Below are 15,487 nucleotides of genomic sequence, written 5' to 3' on the forward strand. Positions count from 1 at the left end.
TTGTCGGCATCCTGGGCCGAAGGTGCCTCAGCCTCTTTGGAAGATATCTGTCGAGCAGCGACATGGTCCAACCCTTGTACTTTCTTTAAGCATTACAAGCTGGACATTTCCACCAATAAAGATTTGTCCTTTGGCCGCAAAGTCTTATCTGCGGTAGTCCCACCCTAGTGAGGTCTCCTATGTTATTCCTCCAGGTAGTGCCATTGTGGAGGCGTGGGGAAAAGACATAAATTACTGTTACCGGTAATTGGATTTTCCTTTAGCCTCCACAACGGCACGGGATTCCCACCCCAAAAAAATAATTTTTTTTTTTTTATATGTGTATGTATGTATTAGGGATGTCCCGATACCATTTTTTTAAGACCGAGTACGAGTACCGATACTTTTATTTAAGTACTCACCGATACCAATTACCGATACCAATTATGGTGTGGTAATGTTTTTACAGCAAATTCTAATTTAATTTACAAACCTTGTACAAAGAAACAGCGGCGCAGTTGCTGATAGCAATGAAAAAAATTAAAGCTGGAATTTGGTTGCTATGGACAACTGCTTTACTTTTCCTTTTGTACAAGGGTTAATAAATGGGCATATAACAGTGTTTCCCAACCAATGGGCCTCCAGCTGTTGCAAAACTACAACTCCCAGCCAAAGGCTCTCCGGGCATGCTGGGAGGTGTAGTTTTGCAACAGCTGGAGGCACACTGGTTGGGAAACACTGGCATATAAGGAGGGGAATGGGCACATGAAGGGAGAGAATGGGCCAGTGTTTCCCAACCAGCATGCCTCCAGCTGTTGCAAAAGTGACAAAACTACAACTCCCAGCATGCCCGGACAGCCTTTGGCAGTGCGGGCATGCTGGGAGGTGTAGTTTTGCAACAGCTGGAGGCACACTGGTTGGGGATCACTATTATATGCCCATTTCCCCCCCCCCCCCAACCTTATTTTATTATTCGATGTTTGTCTGTTTTAACATGAAATGGAGAGAAATTAACAGAATTTCTCCTCCATTTCATGCACCGTACCCACCTGGCCTGCTGCAATCCTTCCCATGCAGATGCACCTGGGAGGAAGTGGCTTTAACTTCTTCCCAGTGGCAGTGTTCCGGCAAAACGGATCCGGCATTGCAGTCAGACCGCAAAAAATTAGAAAAAAAAGAAATGCCAGATCCGTTTTTCCGGATGACACCGGAAAGGCGGATCCGGCATTTCAATGCATTTGTAAGACTGATCAGGATCCTGATCCATCTGACAAATGCCATCAGTTGGTATACGTTTTGATGGATCCGGCAGGCAAATCCGACGCTAGCATAATGAAGGCGACTGAGTATTCACAGACTGTAGGAGTGGTCCCAGTCTGGTAGATCCTTGGTGACAACCACAGCAGACAGCATCACAGCAGTCACAGGGGTTGTCACCCATTTTCCCTGAAGTTCTCAATGCCAGCTCTTCCCACTCCTGCTCTGGATGAGAGGCGGCCATATTGGTCACCCAGCTTTCTCAGACTCAGATGTGGCTGGCAGACAAAAGAATGGACTGCAGTACCTGGGCTCTGGCAGCTCCTGCCATCTCTCCACCTCCGGCCCAGCTTCTTGCAGTCCCCTGACTCCCTGAGGGTAATATCCAGAACCCAAGCCAGGGGCGGCCTCCTCCTGCCGCTGCCGAGCCAGCACGTCCCCCAGGTGTATAGTCGACATGAAACCGCATGGGACTTAAATCACCGTCGCAAAGAAGTCCTGCCCACACGCCGATCAGCTGGGAGCAGCGCCACCGCCGCCCGGAAGAAGATGGGACAAGCCGCCACCACCGCTGATCTGGGCCCTTAAGGTATCGGCCGTGGTATCGGCGACATTTGCACGAGTACAAGTACTCGTGCAAATGTCCGGTATCGCCCCGATACCGATACTGGTATCAGTATCGGGACATCCCTAGTATGTATGTGTGTGTGTGTGTGTGTGTATGTGTGTATATATAGTGAGTGTATATATAGATATATATAAATATGGAAGTATGTGGATAGTTCTACATGTATACTCTTTTGAGATGATTTATGAGCAGTTGCTCTTTTCTTTATTTAGCACGCTTTGAAATTTTCTATTTCGAGTGAGATTATCTCTGTTGTTTTTGCCTTATTAAATTGATCCTTGTTTTCATGCCTATTCTGAGTCCTAGATTAATAACTGGAGAGGTAAGAAGGAGGGGGCCCTTTATTGGCTGATCTCGCTATTGTTTCCTGTCCCTGAGAAGGCGGGCCAACCTCCAGGTAGTGCCGTTGTAGAGGCTAAAGGAAAATCCAATTACCGGTAAGAGTAATTTATGTCTTTCCTTTACATCAGTTTTGATAAATTCGCAGCATTTCAATTTTTTGTGGAATTCTGCACCTTCTGTAGCCTGGTCTTCCCCATAAGCTGGGTTCCCCACAGTCAGCTGCTTGTTCAGTGAAGGAGACTGCGCATTTACATGCAGTGATCTCCTTCACTGTATGAGTGCGGGGGATCACTATTGCCATCCCTTGTCCTCATACAGAATCATGGCTTCTGAGCAGCAGATCGCTGTTTAGACCACACGATCGGCTGCCCAGAAGCCATGATCGTGGTGCCTGCACAAGTGACAGGATCACCTGATGAACGAGGGTGATCAGTGGCACATTCAGACTGGAGAGTTGTCAGTAATTGGTGCGTCTAAATGCACCTATAGACTTCAATGCGGCTGTTAACATAAACAGAAAATCCACAACAAAAACAGCATAAAAGACCACACAATCTGCTTGAAATCCACACCAAAACTGCTATAAGGCCACCTGCACACATTGCAGAATATGTGCGTTTTTTCCGTGCAGATTCCGGTGTGAAAAAAAAATGCAGTGTATTACAGTACTAGCAAAGTGTAAGTGGTTACACTAATCTCATGTACACTTCGCAGATTTTCTCCGTGCAGAAATTGACTTCCTGCACGTCAATTATGTTTGCAGTTTTAGCTGTGGATTTCATCATTTTCAGGCCATTGTTGGCTGGTGCCCGTATTGCGGTCCGCAATATTCAGTTGAATTGGTCTTCAATCCTGAAGGTGCAGAGTGCTTCCGTGGGTTTTGTCTGTGCCTCCGCAGACCGCGGACCCCATTCAAGTGTATGGGTCCGCGTCGGCAGACGGCGGGCACATGGTCTGCGCCTGTGCATTGCGGACCGCAATTTGTGGTCCACAGCACGGGCAGAGGCCAACAAAGGGTATGTGCATGAGGCCGAAGGATGAGATCTGTATCTAATCCACACACCGCATCTAATCCACCCCAAAATCCGCAATTAGATGTTGTGGATTTTGGTTGTGAGATGCTGCAGAAACGCATGTACCGTAAATCTGCATGTAAATTCCTACCATGTGGATTTTTAAATCTGCAGCATGTCTATTGTGCTTTTCCTCACCTTATATATTGTAGTTTTTCCCATAGACTTTAACCTCTTAAGTACCAGGCCCATTTTTGGTTTAGCATTTTCGTTTTTTTCTCCCCACATTCCAATAGCCATACATTTTTAAGTTTATATAGCCATGAGTGCTTATTTGCGGTAAAAGTTGTGTGTTTGTGTGTGTGTGTGTGTTTTTTTTTTTAAGGGCCCATTTATTTTACTGTGTTTTGTTATTGGAAACGGGGAAAATAAGTATTACCGGTATCTGTGGGGTTAAGGTAAATTGAAAAAGGAACACAACTCTGTTTTTTAGGTTTTTAATATCACAGCATTCACTGTGTGCTAAAAATAACATGACGTCCTTTTCATTTAAAAAAAATAAAAACCCCTGAAAAAAATCTAAATATAATTTGCATCACCATTTTTTGACAGCCATAACTTTTTCATATTTCTGTCCACAGAGCTGAGGGCTTGTAATTTATGGGATCAACTGTAGTTTTTATTGGTACCATTTTTGTGGTATGTACCGACTTTTTGATCACTGTTATTTAATTTTGGAGGGTGATTAGAAATTGCGAATTATGTGTGTGTTTTTTCCTTAATACAAAGTTTACCTCACAGGATTATTATTATTATTATTATTTTTTTATTCAGACGTGACGATTCATGATATGTGCCGTGAGAGATTAATCCGTGTCAGCCAAATACACATCGTCTTCGTATAAGGATAATTTTTCCATAATCCTTGTAATGTCCTAACCTTCTATACGAGTGCAATTATTAATCTGTTTAGACAGGGGTTCCAAGCAAGGGGGACAAAGGGCACCCCTACATCATGCCTCTTCGTAATGGGAAGGATTCGGAAAGGTTTGCATTCACACTGACTTGGGCCATAGATCTTAGGCACAGGAAATGTAGCCATTTTAAAAAGTAGTCTGGAAAACCAAACCTCTTTAAAATTTCCCACAAGAAGGCCCATTATCCAAAGAGGCTGTGGCTCTTCTACCAGCATTATCGTGTGTAATTTGTAAATGAGTAAAAAGTAAGATTAATGACTGTGTACTTCCGTGGCATGAAACTGGATTGGTCTGCCCCAACAGTGGATAAGATAACATCCAACAATCTCAATGCCAAAACCTTAGCTAAATTCTTGTCATCTAAATTTATAAGTGAGAAAGGCCGGTAAAAACTGCATTGGTCCGGTGGCTTCCTTCCTTATGAATCAACACTATAGTAGCCTCCTAGAAAGAGGGTGGCGAAGACAATACTAGGGATCGACCGATAGATAGATATATATCTATCTATCTATCTATTTATCTCAGTACAGACCAAAAGTTTGGACACACCTTCTCATTCAAAGAGTTTTTCTTTATTTTCATGACTATGAAGGCATCAAAACTATGAATTAACACATGTGGAATTATATAAATAACAAACAAGTGTTAGTTTGGGGTGAGTTGGACCGCAGAGTGAAGGCAAAAGGGCCAACAAGTGCGAAGCATCTCTGGGGACTCCTTCAAGACTGTTGGAAGACCATTTCAGGTGACTACCTCTTGAAGCTCATCAAGAGAATGCCAAGAGTGTGCAAAGCAGTAATCAAAGCAAAAGGTGGCTACTTTGAAGAACCTAGAATATGACATATTTTCAGTTGTTTCACACTTGTTTGTTATGTATATAATTCCACATGTGTTGATTCATAGTTTTGATGCCTTCAGTGTGAATCTACAATTTTCATAGTCATGAAAATAAATAAAACTCTTTGAATGAGAAGGTGTGTCCAAACTTTTGGTCTGTACTGTATATTTAGAGCTTATACCGATAATTGGTGAACTTTCAGGCCAATAGCCGATAATTTATACAGATATTTTATATATTAGTCCCCCTTTTAGTGGGGGAGGAGCTTCTATAGGAAGCATATATATTGTCTCAGTTCAGCATCCACCTGTGTTACGACTAAGGACTCTGTCCGAAACGCGTTAACTGGCATACCGCTTGTGTCTGCATTGTCTGTACGTGGAGTTATGTTGCTGAAATAAACTAAAGATTTTACTGCAAAGCATCCATTGTGTCGGATTTGTTTTTCATCATTACGTCTTGGATTCCCTGGTCCTTCGTGCACGCAGAGTATTCATGCAATAGGTGAGCTGGAACCGCAACTTACTTTCATTTAATTAACCCCCATTAGACCTCAGTTCAGACTTTATTTAACCCCTATCAGACCTCAGACACAAACACAGAAATATAGTGGCAATTCTGGGGGAGCTGCTCAACCCCTAACACTGTAGCATGTTTTTCATTGGGGGAGCAGCCCCACCGCATGTAGCCCGCAGCAAACGACTTTCCCCAGCAAAAAATGCATACAATGGAGGATGTCGGCGCGGTCCACATGCACCACAAAGGCATCCTACACAAAACGGAGCATTGTGCGGATGAAAATATAATCATATAAATCACAGAAAAAATGCACCAAACGGATATGCCACTGACTATACTGGCTAGTCATAAATGCAGATATTAAAAGCTGAGACTTTTGTCAATATATTCCTGTCAGAAAAATATCAGAGCCCATCATGCACCACGTCACGGTCACTCAGCATGGCAAGGGTCCTACCACTACGCTAACTATGGTGTGAACACGGTCTGAAGGTGATAAAATCCAGCTCACAGCCAAGCTTCCACACAACCGCCTAGCAGGACAGCCAGTGCAATGTGAACAAAGCCAGACTGTAAGCCACACCCATATCAGACCATGTGATGGAGGTTACCAGGTGCAAAAGAGTGTTTGAATGCCAGGTAAAGGCACATTCACTACATATAAAACAAGACACAAACACAGAAATATAGTGGCAATTCTGGGGGAGCTGCTCAACCCCTAACACTGTAGCATGTTTTTCATTGGGGGAGCAGCCCCACCGCATGTGGACCGCAGCAAACGACTATCCCCAGCAAAAAATGCATACAATGGAGGATGTATCAGACCTCAGATGAATAAAATAAAAAAAACTCCTCACCTCTCCTGCACTGCGGCTCCTCTTCATCTCCGGGTCTGGTGTTGCACTCCCCTGTGTTCTCCGGTCCGCGCTGCACTGTCACCTGACAGCGTGCAGCATCAGGTCATAGTGCGCGCACTATGTCCTGACGCTGTACGGGGTCAGGACAGTGCAGCGCGGGCCCCATCAAAGAAGGCCAGGAAGGGTGAGTATCGGAAGCGCTTGCTGCGCTTCTTCCCTGCTCCCGGCACCCGATGCATACTAGTGAGAGCTTCCATAAGCGCTCACTAGTATTCGCTTTATACGCATTATCGCCAAGGTTTGATGCCGATACCAATAATGTGCAAAATCCTTAATATCGGCCGATAAATATTGGTATTGTCGATCCCTAGACAGTACCTCCCTAAAGAGTGTGCTAATAGCTTGCACATACGAGTTGTAAACGCCTCCACATGTAGCTTGTACCACTTGGCAGGGAAGCCATCCGGACCAGGGGTCTTGTGGGGGGGCCATTGATCGTATGGCTGCCTGAATCACCATTGAAGATATACGGGAATCAAGCAAGGATCTGTCTTCCCTAGATAGCTCCAGAAAGGTGATCCTATCAAGATAATCCCTCAGTCCCGCAGGTGAATGAGTGATGCGAGACGTGTATAACCTAGTATAATAAGATGCAAATTGGGATCAGATTTTGGCCAGTCTAGACACCATATCCCCAGAATCTGGCTTAATGGCCGCTACCACCATCTGAGGGGTTTCCGTCTTGGCTAAATAAGTCAGGGCTTTCCCATTTTTATCTCCGTCTGAGAAGATAGCTTGCTTTTGTGCTGGAAGTTGTTTTTCAGTATATTTGGTGAGATGTAATTAAATCTCTGTAGAGATGGTGACCTCTCTCGGCGATCTTCAGTAGGATGAGAGATATACTAGGCCCCCTCTTCCTCAGTGAGTTGGGCTTCTTCCTTAGGCCTCTTTCACACTGGCGTCACGGATTTGGTCCGATGCGTTGCGGGTGCATTGCGGCAAACCCACGTGAGTAGGCACGCAATCTCAGTCAGTTTTGTCTGCGATTGCGTTCCGTTAATTTTTATTTTTTTTCCACACAATTGCAATGTGTTTTGCACACGTGTGATAAACTGAATGTGGTACCCAGACCCAAACTTCTTCACGGGTTTGGGTTAGGTGTTCTGATTTTATTATTTTCCCTTCTAACATAGTTATAAGGGAAAATGGCATTCTTGATACAGAATGCTAACTAAAATGTCCATTGAGGGGTTAAAAAAATAAAAAAATAAACTCTCCTCATCCACTTGATCGCGCAGCCGGTATAGTCTTCTTTCTTCTTCCTGCAGGACCTGCAAAAGGACCTTCGATGTCATCGCGCTCACCACGTGGTGAGAACGGTGACATCAGCGCAGGTCCTGCTGAATGAAGATAGAAGGACCTTCTATCTTCATTCAGCAGGACCTGCGTTGACGTGGTGAGCGCGGTGACTTCAGCACAGGTCCTGCAGGAAGAAGAAAGAAGACTATACTGGCTGCACGATCAAGTGGATGAGGTGAGTTTTTATTTTTTACATATTTTTTTTATTTTTATTTTTTTATATTTTTTAACCCCTCAATGGACATTTTAGTTAGCATTCTGTATAAAGAATGCTATTATTTTCCCTTATAACCATGAGGGAAGGGAAAGTAATACAGTGAATTGACTGTAATGGGGTCCGGGGTTGCTCATCCCTATTTACAAACATCATCTCCTAGCAACCATGCGTGAAAATCGCACCGCATCCGCACTTGCTTGCGGATGCTATGCGATCTTCACGCAGCCCTTTCATTTCTATGGAGCCTGCGTTGCGTGAAAAAACGCAGAATATAGAACCTGCTGCGATTTTTCATGCAATGCACAAGTGCTGCATTAAAAACAATGCTCATGTACACAGCCCCATTGAAATGAATGGGTCAGGATTCAGTGCGGGTGCAACGCATTCACGTCGCCCGTGTGAAAGGGTCCTTACTATGAGTTTGCTCTAACTCCACTCTGTGTGCTGCAATGGCTGAAATGAAAACTCCCCCATTACAGTCTTACATGACTCCCACTCCTTTAAAGCAGGCATCCTCAAACTGCGGCCCTTCAGCTGTTGCAAAACTACAACTCCCAGCATGCCCGAACAGCCTACAGGTATCAGCCTACAGCAGAGCATTGTTGTAGTTTTACAACAGCTGGAGGGCCCCAGTTTGAGGATGCCTGCTTTAAAGGGTTGGAAGAGCCATCATTAACCTTCCAGTACATATCTACTTCCTTATGGCATTGAGCCTTTAGTGGGAGCACCTTTTAATCAGACAGAATTCAGCCTCCACAACGTAGATGGTCGACCCAATGACTGGGTAATAATAATCTGCAGTGGAACATGGTCTCCCAAGTGTTAAATATGTCGCTGCCGTCCCCATAGGTAAACAGTCAGGACTGCCGAAAGCCAGATCAATACGGGACATAGCGTTCCCTGAAGCCGAATACCTGGAAAATTGTCTAAGATTTGCATTCTGCCATCTCCAAAGTTCTACTAAGCTATGGGCCTGTGTACATTTGTATAAAGCTGAAATATATCTGCTTGGGGGTCTAAATGTATCTAGCTGATTATCCAGGACTGCATTAAAGTCTCCCAAGAGTATAAAGGGGTAACAGAGACAGATTGGCCATGACCTCATTTAGGAGGGACCTACATAAAGCAGGGACATATATCCCCACTATTGGTCATAAGACACCCCCCATCTTTTCTTTCAATTTTTTTATTATTATTTATTTACACTTTTGGGGATGATTGGTACTTGGAACTGAACCAGAGTTCGGTAAATGTTCTATTTAACTCCTTTCTTCAGTCATTTTAAATATCTTTGAATGGCAATTATAATGACAAAGTTAATTCTAACCTATAGAACCTATTCAGTGTCCTCCTTTTAATAGATTTTTTTTTATTTTTTTTATTGTTTTGCAGAAAAAATAAACAGGGGCTCCTTCCAAGTTTGGAAGATTTGCTCTTCTACACAATTGCTGAAGGACAAGAAAAAATACCAGTTCATAAATTTATCACTGTAAGTTAGTATTTATTATATATTTTACAATATTCAAAGTATTGTGGATATGCTAAAATGATTGCTATTTCATTCTTTTGTAAAGAGGTTTTTCCCCTCACAGGAAGTGATGGCATGTCACAATTGTATCAATATGCAGTCATTTTTGATCAGAATAACCCTTTATCCCTTTAAAGGGGTTGTGTCACTTCAGCATATGGCATTTATCATGTAGACAAGGCACTTACTAATGTATTGTGATGATCTATAATGCTGTCACGCTTCGGTGTGGGAGTGAAACACCACACCGCGCATAGGAGGGAGGGGGGGGGGGACATTGAATCAGGCCTGAGAACTAGGGAAGGAAAATGGACACCTCCTAGTGAAAACCCTAATCAAAATCCTGACTGACTACCAGTATGAACAGGCCCCAAAGGTAGGGGAGTTCATACACAGGAATACCTAGAGTCCTATCAAGCCCTATAGGACCCTGGTACTAATGGCAGGGTCGAGACTACCTGTTCCTCCAAAAAAGACGAACAGGAGTCTCCTTCAGGCCTAATACAAACAATAGGGAAATGCAACACACAGAACCCAAACAAAAGGGAAAGGAAAGACTTAACTTTAAAGGAGCAATGGAAGCACCAGGAACTCGGCCAAGATCCAACCACAATCTGTCCAAACCGAAGCTATAAACCGCACAGCATTGTGGGAAAAGCATACTATAAATAGAGAAGGTTAAATGACCCTAATAGCCACATCTGGTGAAAGAAGATGTGGCAAGCACCAGAAACAACACAGACATCATTTGATCCAAACGGAAAACATGTCAGATGAAACCACGTGTTGCCAGTCTCACTGATCTCCTGCCACCTGTCGCTGGAATGTCCATGGTAAATGCCTGCTTTGCTGACAGTTACACTGAAGTAAGAGAACCTCTAAGAACAGAGCCCTAGTTTGTCACTTATGATTTGGAGACTTTATTTTTTAATCTCTGCATTTCAAAAATCCATTACTTTTTCCCCCCCCCCAGTATTTTATATGAAGCAATTTGTATTTTATAATGCAACTATTTTGGTGTAACTTTGGTAAATTGTTTAAAGAGGTTCTCCAGAATTAGAAAAACATTGCTGCTTTTTTTCAAAAACCACTCCACACCTGTCCACGGATTGTGTATAGTATTGCAGCTAAGGTCCATTGAAGTTAATGGCACAGAGCTGCATTACTGCACACAACCTGTGGATAAGTTTGGTGCGGTTTTTGGAAGAAAGTAGCCATGTTTCTCTAATCCTGGAAACTTGTGCAGACTATGAAGAAACAACATAATTCTGCCATTGTTTTGGGGGTTTTGTTTTTATATGTACAGTATTAATGACATTATTAATTTATTGTGTGGATCAGTACAATTATGTGGGGGAAGGATCTGTAGAGCAAACATGACGATCGAGGTGGTCCCTCAGATGCTCAGTTGGGTTCAAGTCTGGGGAATAAGGTGTCCAGGGTAATTTTTGAAGTCTTGGTTATGTTCTTCCAATGAATGTCAGACATTTCTAGCCATGTGACATGTCTCATTGTCTTGCTGGAAGATCCCATCCGCCCTCGGAAGTCAATAATCATCATGTATGGGAGTATGTGATCTGTAAGGAAGGATTCATAGCCAAATCGGCTGAGAGTGCCTTCCACATGGATGAGTGGGCCCAGAGAACGCCGCACAAACATTCCAAGACCTTAACGCTGCTACCACCAGCTTGTGTTCTTCCAGAAAAAGTTTCAGGGTGTCTGTTCGGTGAGGCAGAAAATGTGGCTCATTGGAGAAGGCAACCCCTTGTCAATCAGCGGAGTTTCAATTCCTATCCTGCAGCGAAAATTGAAACCTTTTTTGCCTGTGCAACTTTGTTACTAGACATGCAGTGGCCATCTGTCTGCTTCGGAGCCCCATACGGAGTAGGGTTCACTGAGCTGTTTAACCCCTTCATGACATATGACATAATAGTATGTCATAGTGGCAGGTGACTTGCCGCAATTTGACGTACTATTACGTCATGGTGATCGGGCTGGTACTGGAGCAGGGGCCCGGCAGTCACTGATAGCTGGGCGCCTGCTGTATCTGCTGGCATCGTATTAAAGGCCGATGCTGGCAGATTAACCCCTTCTATGCCGCTGCGGTGACGCGTACCCGATGGGTGAGAAGGCAGCCCGATGCCTTGCAGAGGCATCGGGACCTGCCTTTGACAGAAGCTGAGGCGATCCAGCCCCAGGCTGGGTCTCCTAGGCAACCTGTTAATGTATAAGGCCTCTTTCACATGAGTGTGTCCGGATAAGGCCCGGATGCGTTGCGGCAAACCCGCGCGAGTAGGTACCCAATTGCAGTCAGTTTGGACTTCGATTGCGTTCCGTTGTTCAGTTTTTATCGCGGGTGCAATGTGTTTTGCACGCGCGTGATAAAAAACAGACTGTGATACCCAGACCCAAACTTCTTCACAGAAGTTCAGGTTTGGGTTCAAGGTTGTGTAGATGGTATTATTTTCCCTTATAACATGGTTTTAAGGGAAAATAATAGCATTCTGACTACAGAATGCTAAGTAAAATAAGGCTTATGGGGTTAAAAAAAATATATAATAATTTAACTCGCCTTAATCCACTTGTTCGCGCAGCCAGCATCTCTTCTGTCTTCATCTGTGAGGAATAGGACCTTTGATGTTACTACGTTCATCACATGGTCCATCACATGATCCATCACCATGGTGATGCGTGAAAATCACCGCTCATGTGCACAGCCCCATAGAAATGAATGGGTCCGGATTCAGTGCGGGTGCAATGCGTTCAACTCGCGCATTGCACCAGCGCGGAAAACTCACCCGTGTGAAAGGGGCCTAAGGGTCCATTCACATGTCCGCAAGTGTTTTGCGGTCTGCAAATTGCGGATCCGCAAAGCATGGACACTGGTCATGTGCGTTCCGCATTTTGCGGACTGCACATGGCTGGCACTTTAAATAGAAATGCCTTTTCTTGTCTGTGACAGAGAACAAGAATAGGACATGTTCTATTTTTTTGCGGAACGGAAGTGCGGATGCTGACAGCACACTGTGTGCTGTCTGCATCTTTTGCGGCCCCATTGAAAATGAATGGGTCCGGATCAGTTCCGCAACGTTGCGGAATGGATCCGGACCCATTTTTCCTGTTAATACACTAACCGGCAATGCATTACAATACAGATGTATGATAATGCATTGCAGAGGGGGATCAGACATGCTGGAAATTACTCAAGGCTGGTCTGGGGCCTACATCAGACCCCTGCCAGCCTTCACACACATCGGCACCGCAATCTCATTTGTGGGGTGCCGATGGGAGACAGAGGGAGTCCGCTCCCTCTGTCAGCACTTTACATGTGATTAAATGGCCAAAGAGAAAAGGGGAGAAGGCGCTCATAGGTGGTGGTAGACAAGATATGTTGTTATTTGTTCCTAGCCAGGGTGAGTGGTTGCTACTCACCTTGGTTAGGTTGTACTTTTGGTAGTGCAGTTCTGGTGGAGGTAAAATCGTGGGGTGATGTGGGTTGGTGCAGCCGATTGACGTCCAAGTTGACCATGGGCGGGAGCCAAGCCGCCACTTTGGTGCGAATTGTGGTGTATGGGGAGGGGGCTCGTCTGCACTGGGTTCATGCAGTGAGCGGGTGGACACAAGGCGCAGTTCACAACCCAGTTGAGGATACAAAGTATTTTTTATTTTTTGATTAGCAAAGACGACGCGTTTCGGGGTACGCAGACCCCTTTATCAAGTCTAAAAAGAACAACACAAAATTTGATGGTATAATATGTATAAAAATACAATTAAAAATGAAAATGAGTGTAAATATATATATATAAAAATATGAATGAACGGGTCCATAAGTATAAATGGACGAATCAGTGGGTAAAATAATTTTGTTTGGTTAAAACAAAGACGAGAAAGTTGTATATGCATAAATATAAGCTTGCGTATAGAGCGTGTAAAATGATATAATAAGGGATAAATGAATAAATACATATATGCAAACGGATGTGAATTTCTTCAAATCTGAGCAGGTGTATCTGAGCAGGTATGTGGTGCTGGGTGGTTCTATTTGGTTGTATGGTCTGAGTTTCGACTAGGGATGATTAATGCATAGAAAAAGTTTTTTCAAAAGACAAATGTATTTCTAGATGGGTGTGTGAGTATGTCAGAGATACTGTGTATGGGTCATATATTGTATAATAAGTACCTGTATCCTTGTCACCGTAGGCTAATTGGAGGTCACTCTTGTTGGAGATCCCTTATTTGGGGGGTGTACGGCGGTCCGCACTGCTGTGATGGGTGATAAAGTGATGTTTAGTAGGGTGGCGTTTACATATAGAGATGGGAGGGACAGAATCAGCAAGGGGTTCCTGTATAGGAGAGGGTGGATGAGAGAATGTAATTCTGCTGGTTGGGCTATGTTTCATGGTTGGTTAGATGGTTCGGGTGGGAATTAGTTGCTGGGGGACGTGGATGGGTGGCAGGTATGGGGAGAGTCACTGTGGGTGATATAAGGCATGGATCCGGGTTTGATGCAGAATGCAGATAGGCACTGAGCAGTGAATGGTGAACAGTGATGGTCTGTTGGGGGTGTGGGGGGTGGCAGTGGTTGCTGGGTGGCGGTGACGTGATATATAGAGATGGAAGGGACAGGATCAGCAAGAGGTTCCTATACAGTGAAGGGTTGGTGAGAGAAAGTGATTCTACTGGTTGGGCTGTGTAGCATGGTATGTATCATGGTCCAGGTGGGAGTAGTAAGCTGGGGTGCATGAATGGGTAGCAGGTTGGGGAGAGTAACTGTGAGTGATACAAGGCTAGGATCCGGGCTGGGTGCAGATTGCAATAGGCAATGAGCAGTGGACAATGATGTGGGGGATAGCAGTGGTTACCTTGGTAATGCGGCCGGTGAGTGTCCTCCAGTGGTAGCGCTTCTGCACGTGTAGCCAGTGGTGTGCAGAAGCGCGCTCTATCCAGGGGTTATGAGGGCGGGGGTGGGGGCGTGGCCGGGGCGTGTGTGGTAGGGGGTAGGCGGTGATCACTGTTGGTGGAGGAAGGACTGAGTGCGGGGGGCGGGGCTTGGCACGGTGGGCGGAGCGGTGGGCGTGGTGGGGAGCCGGACCTGAGTGCCTGGGTATGTGTTGTGGTGGTGGGCGGGGCGGCGTTGCGGTGCAACAGCGGGCTGGAGGGGGTGTGGCTGAGGTCCATAGGAGCCGGTGGTGGGGGCGGGCGTGGAGGACATGGGAGGAGTGGGGCATGTTGCTAGGGACGCTGCCGGGTTGTTCGGACTATGGAATGGGTGTTTGGCCTGCCGTGTGACGGGCTGGTGGATGCCGATGTTGGGGTGTGTATATGTCCGAGGGGAGGGGGGGGGGGAATTCGGCTAGTGTATCGGTGGATGGGGGTAGGAGTCTGTGTGACTGGCCGGCCATGGGTGGGCGTGATGGGGGGGGGGGGGGCGGTCCCATAGCTGGTGCTGCTGGGCGGCGGATGCAGTGGTGACTGCTGTTGCGATGTTTAGGCAGAGGGTGGATGAATGGTGTGGGCTGGCCAATGAAGGGGGACTGGCATGAGTGGATGAGGGGGGATTTGTCTTTTGAAAAAACTCTTTTTCTATGCATTAATCATCCCTAGTCGAAACTCAGACCATACAACCAAATAGAACCACCCAGCACCACATACACATACACCTGCTCAGATTTGAAGAAATTCACATCCGTTTGCATATATGTATTTATTCATTTATCCCTTATTATTATATCATTTTACACGCTCTATACGCAAGCTTATATTTATTTATATTTATGCATATACAACTTTCTCGTCTTTGTTTTAACCAAACAAAATTATTTTACCCACTGATTCGTCCATTTATACTTATGGACCCGTTCATTCATATTTTTATATATTTTTATATATATATTTACACATTTTCATTTTTAATTGTATTTTTATACATATTATACCATCAAATTTTGTGTTCTTTTTAGACTTGATAAAGGG

The 15,487-nt window shown here is 44.8% G+C and overlaps 1 protein-coding gene across 1 annotated transcript in view; it reads left to right on the forward strand.

Moving 5' to 3' along the window:
* LOC121008604 (glutaminase kidney isoform, mitochondrial-like) overlaps positions 1–15,487 on the forward strand; it is a 1,417,393-nt gene that overhangs the window by 26,169 nt on the left and 1,375,737 nt on the right. The window contains exon 2 of the mRNA XM_040441254.1: positions 9,379–9,475. Coding sequence (XP_040297188.1) covers positions 9,379–9,475 — 97 coding nt within the window. The remainder of the gene's footprint in view (positions 1–9,378; positions 9,476–15,487) is intronic.

This window comes from Bufo bufo, chromosome 7, assembly GCF_905171765.1.
Source record: "Bufo bufo chromosome 7, aBufBuf1.1, whole genome shotgun sequence".
NCBI lineage: Eukaryota > Metazoa > Chordata > Amphibia > Anura > Bufonidae > Bufo > Bufo bufo.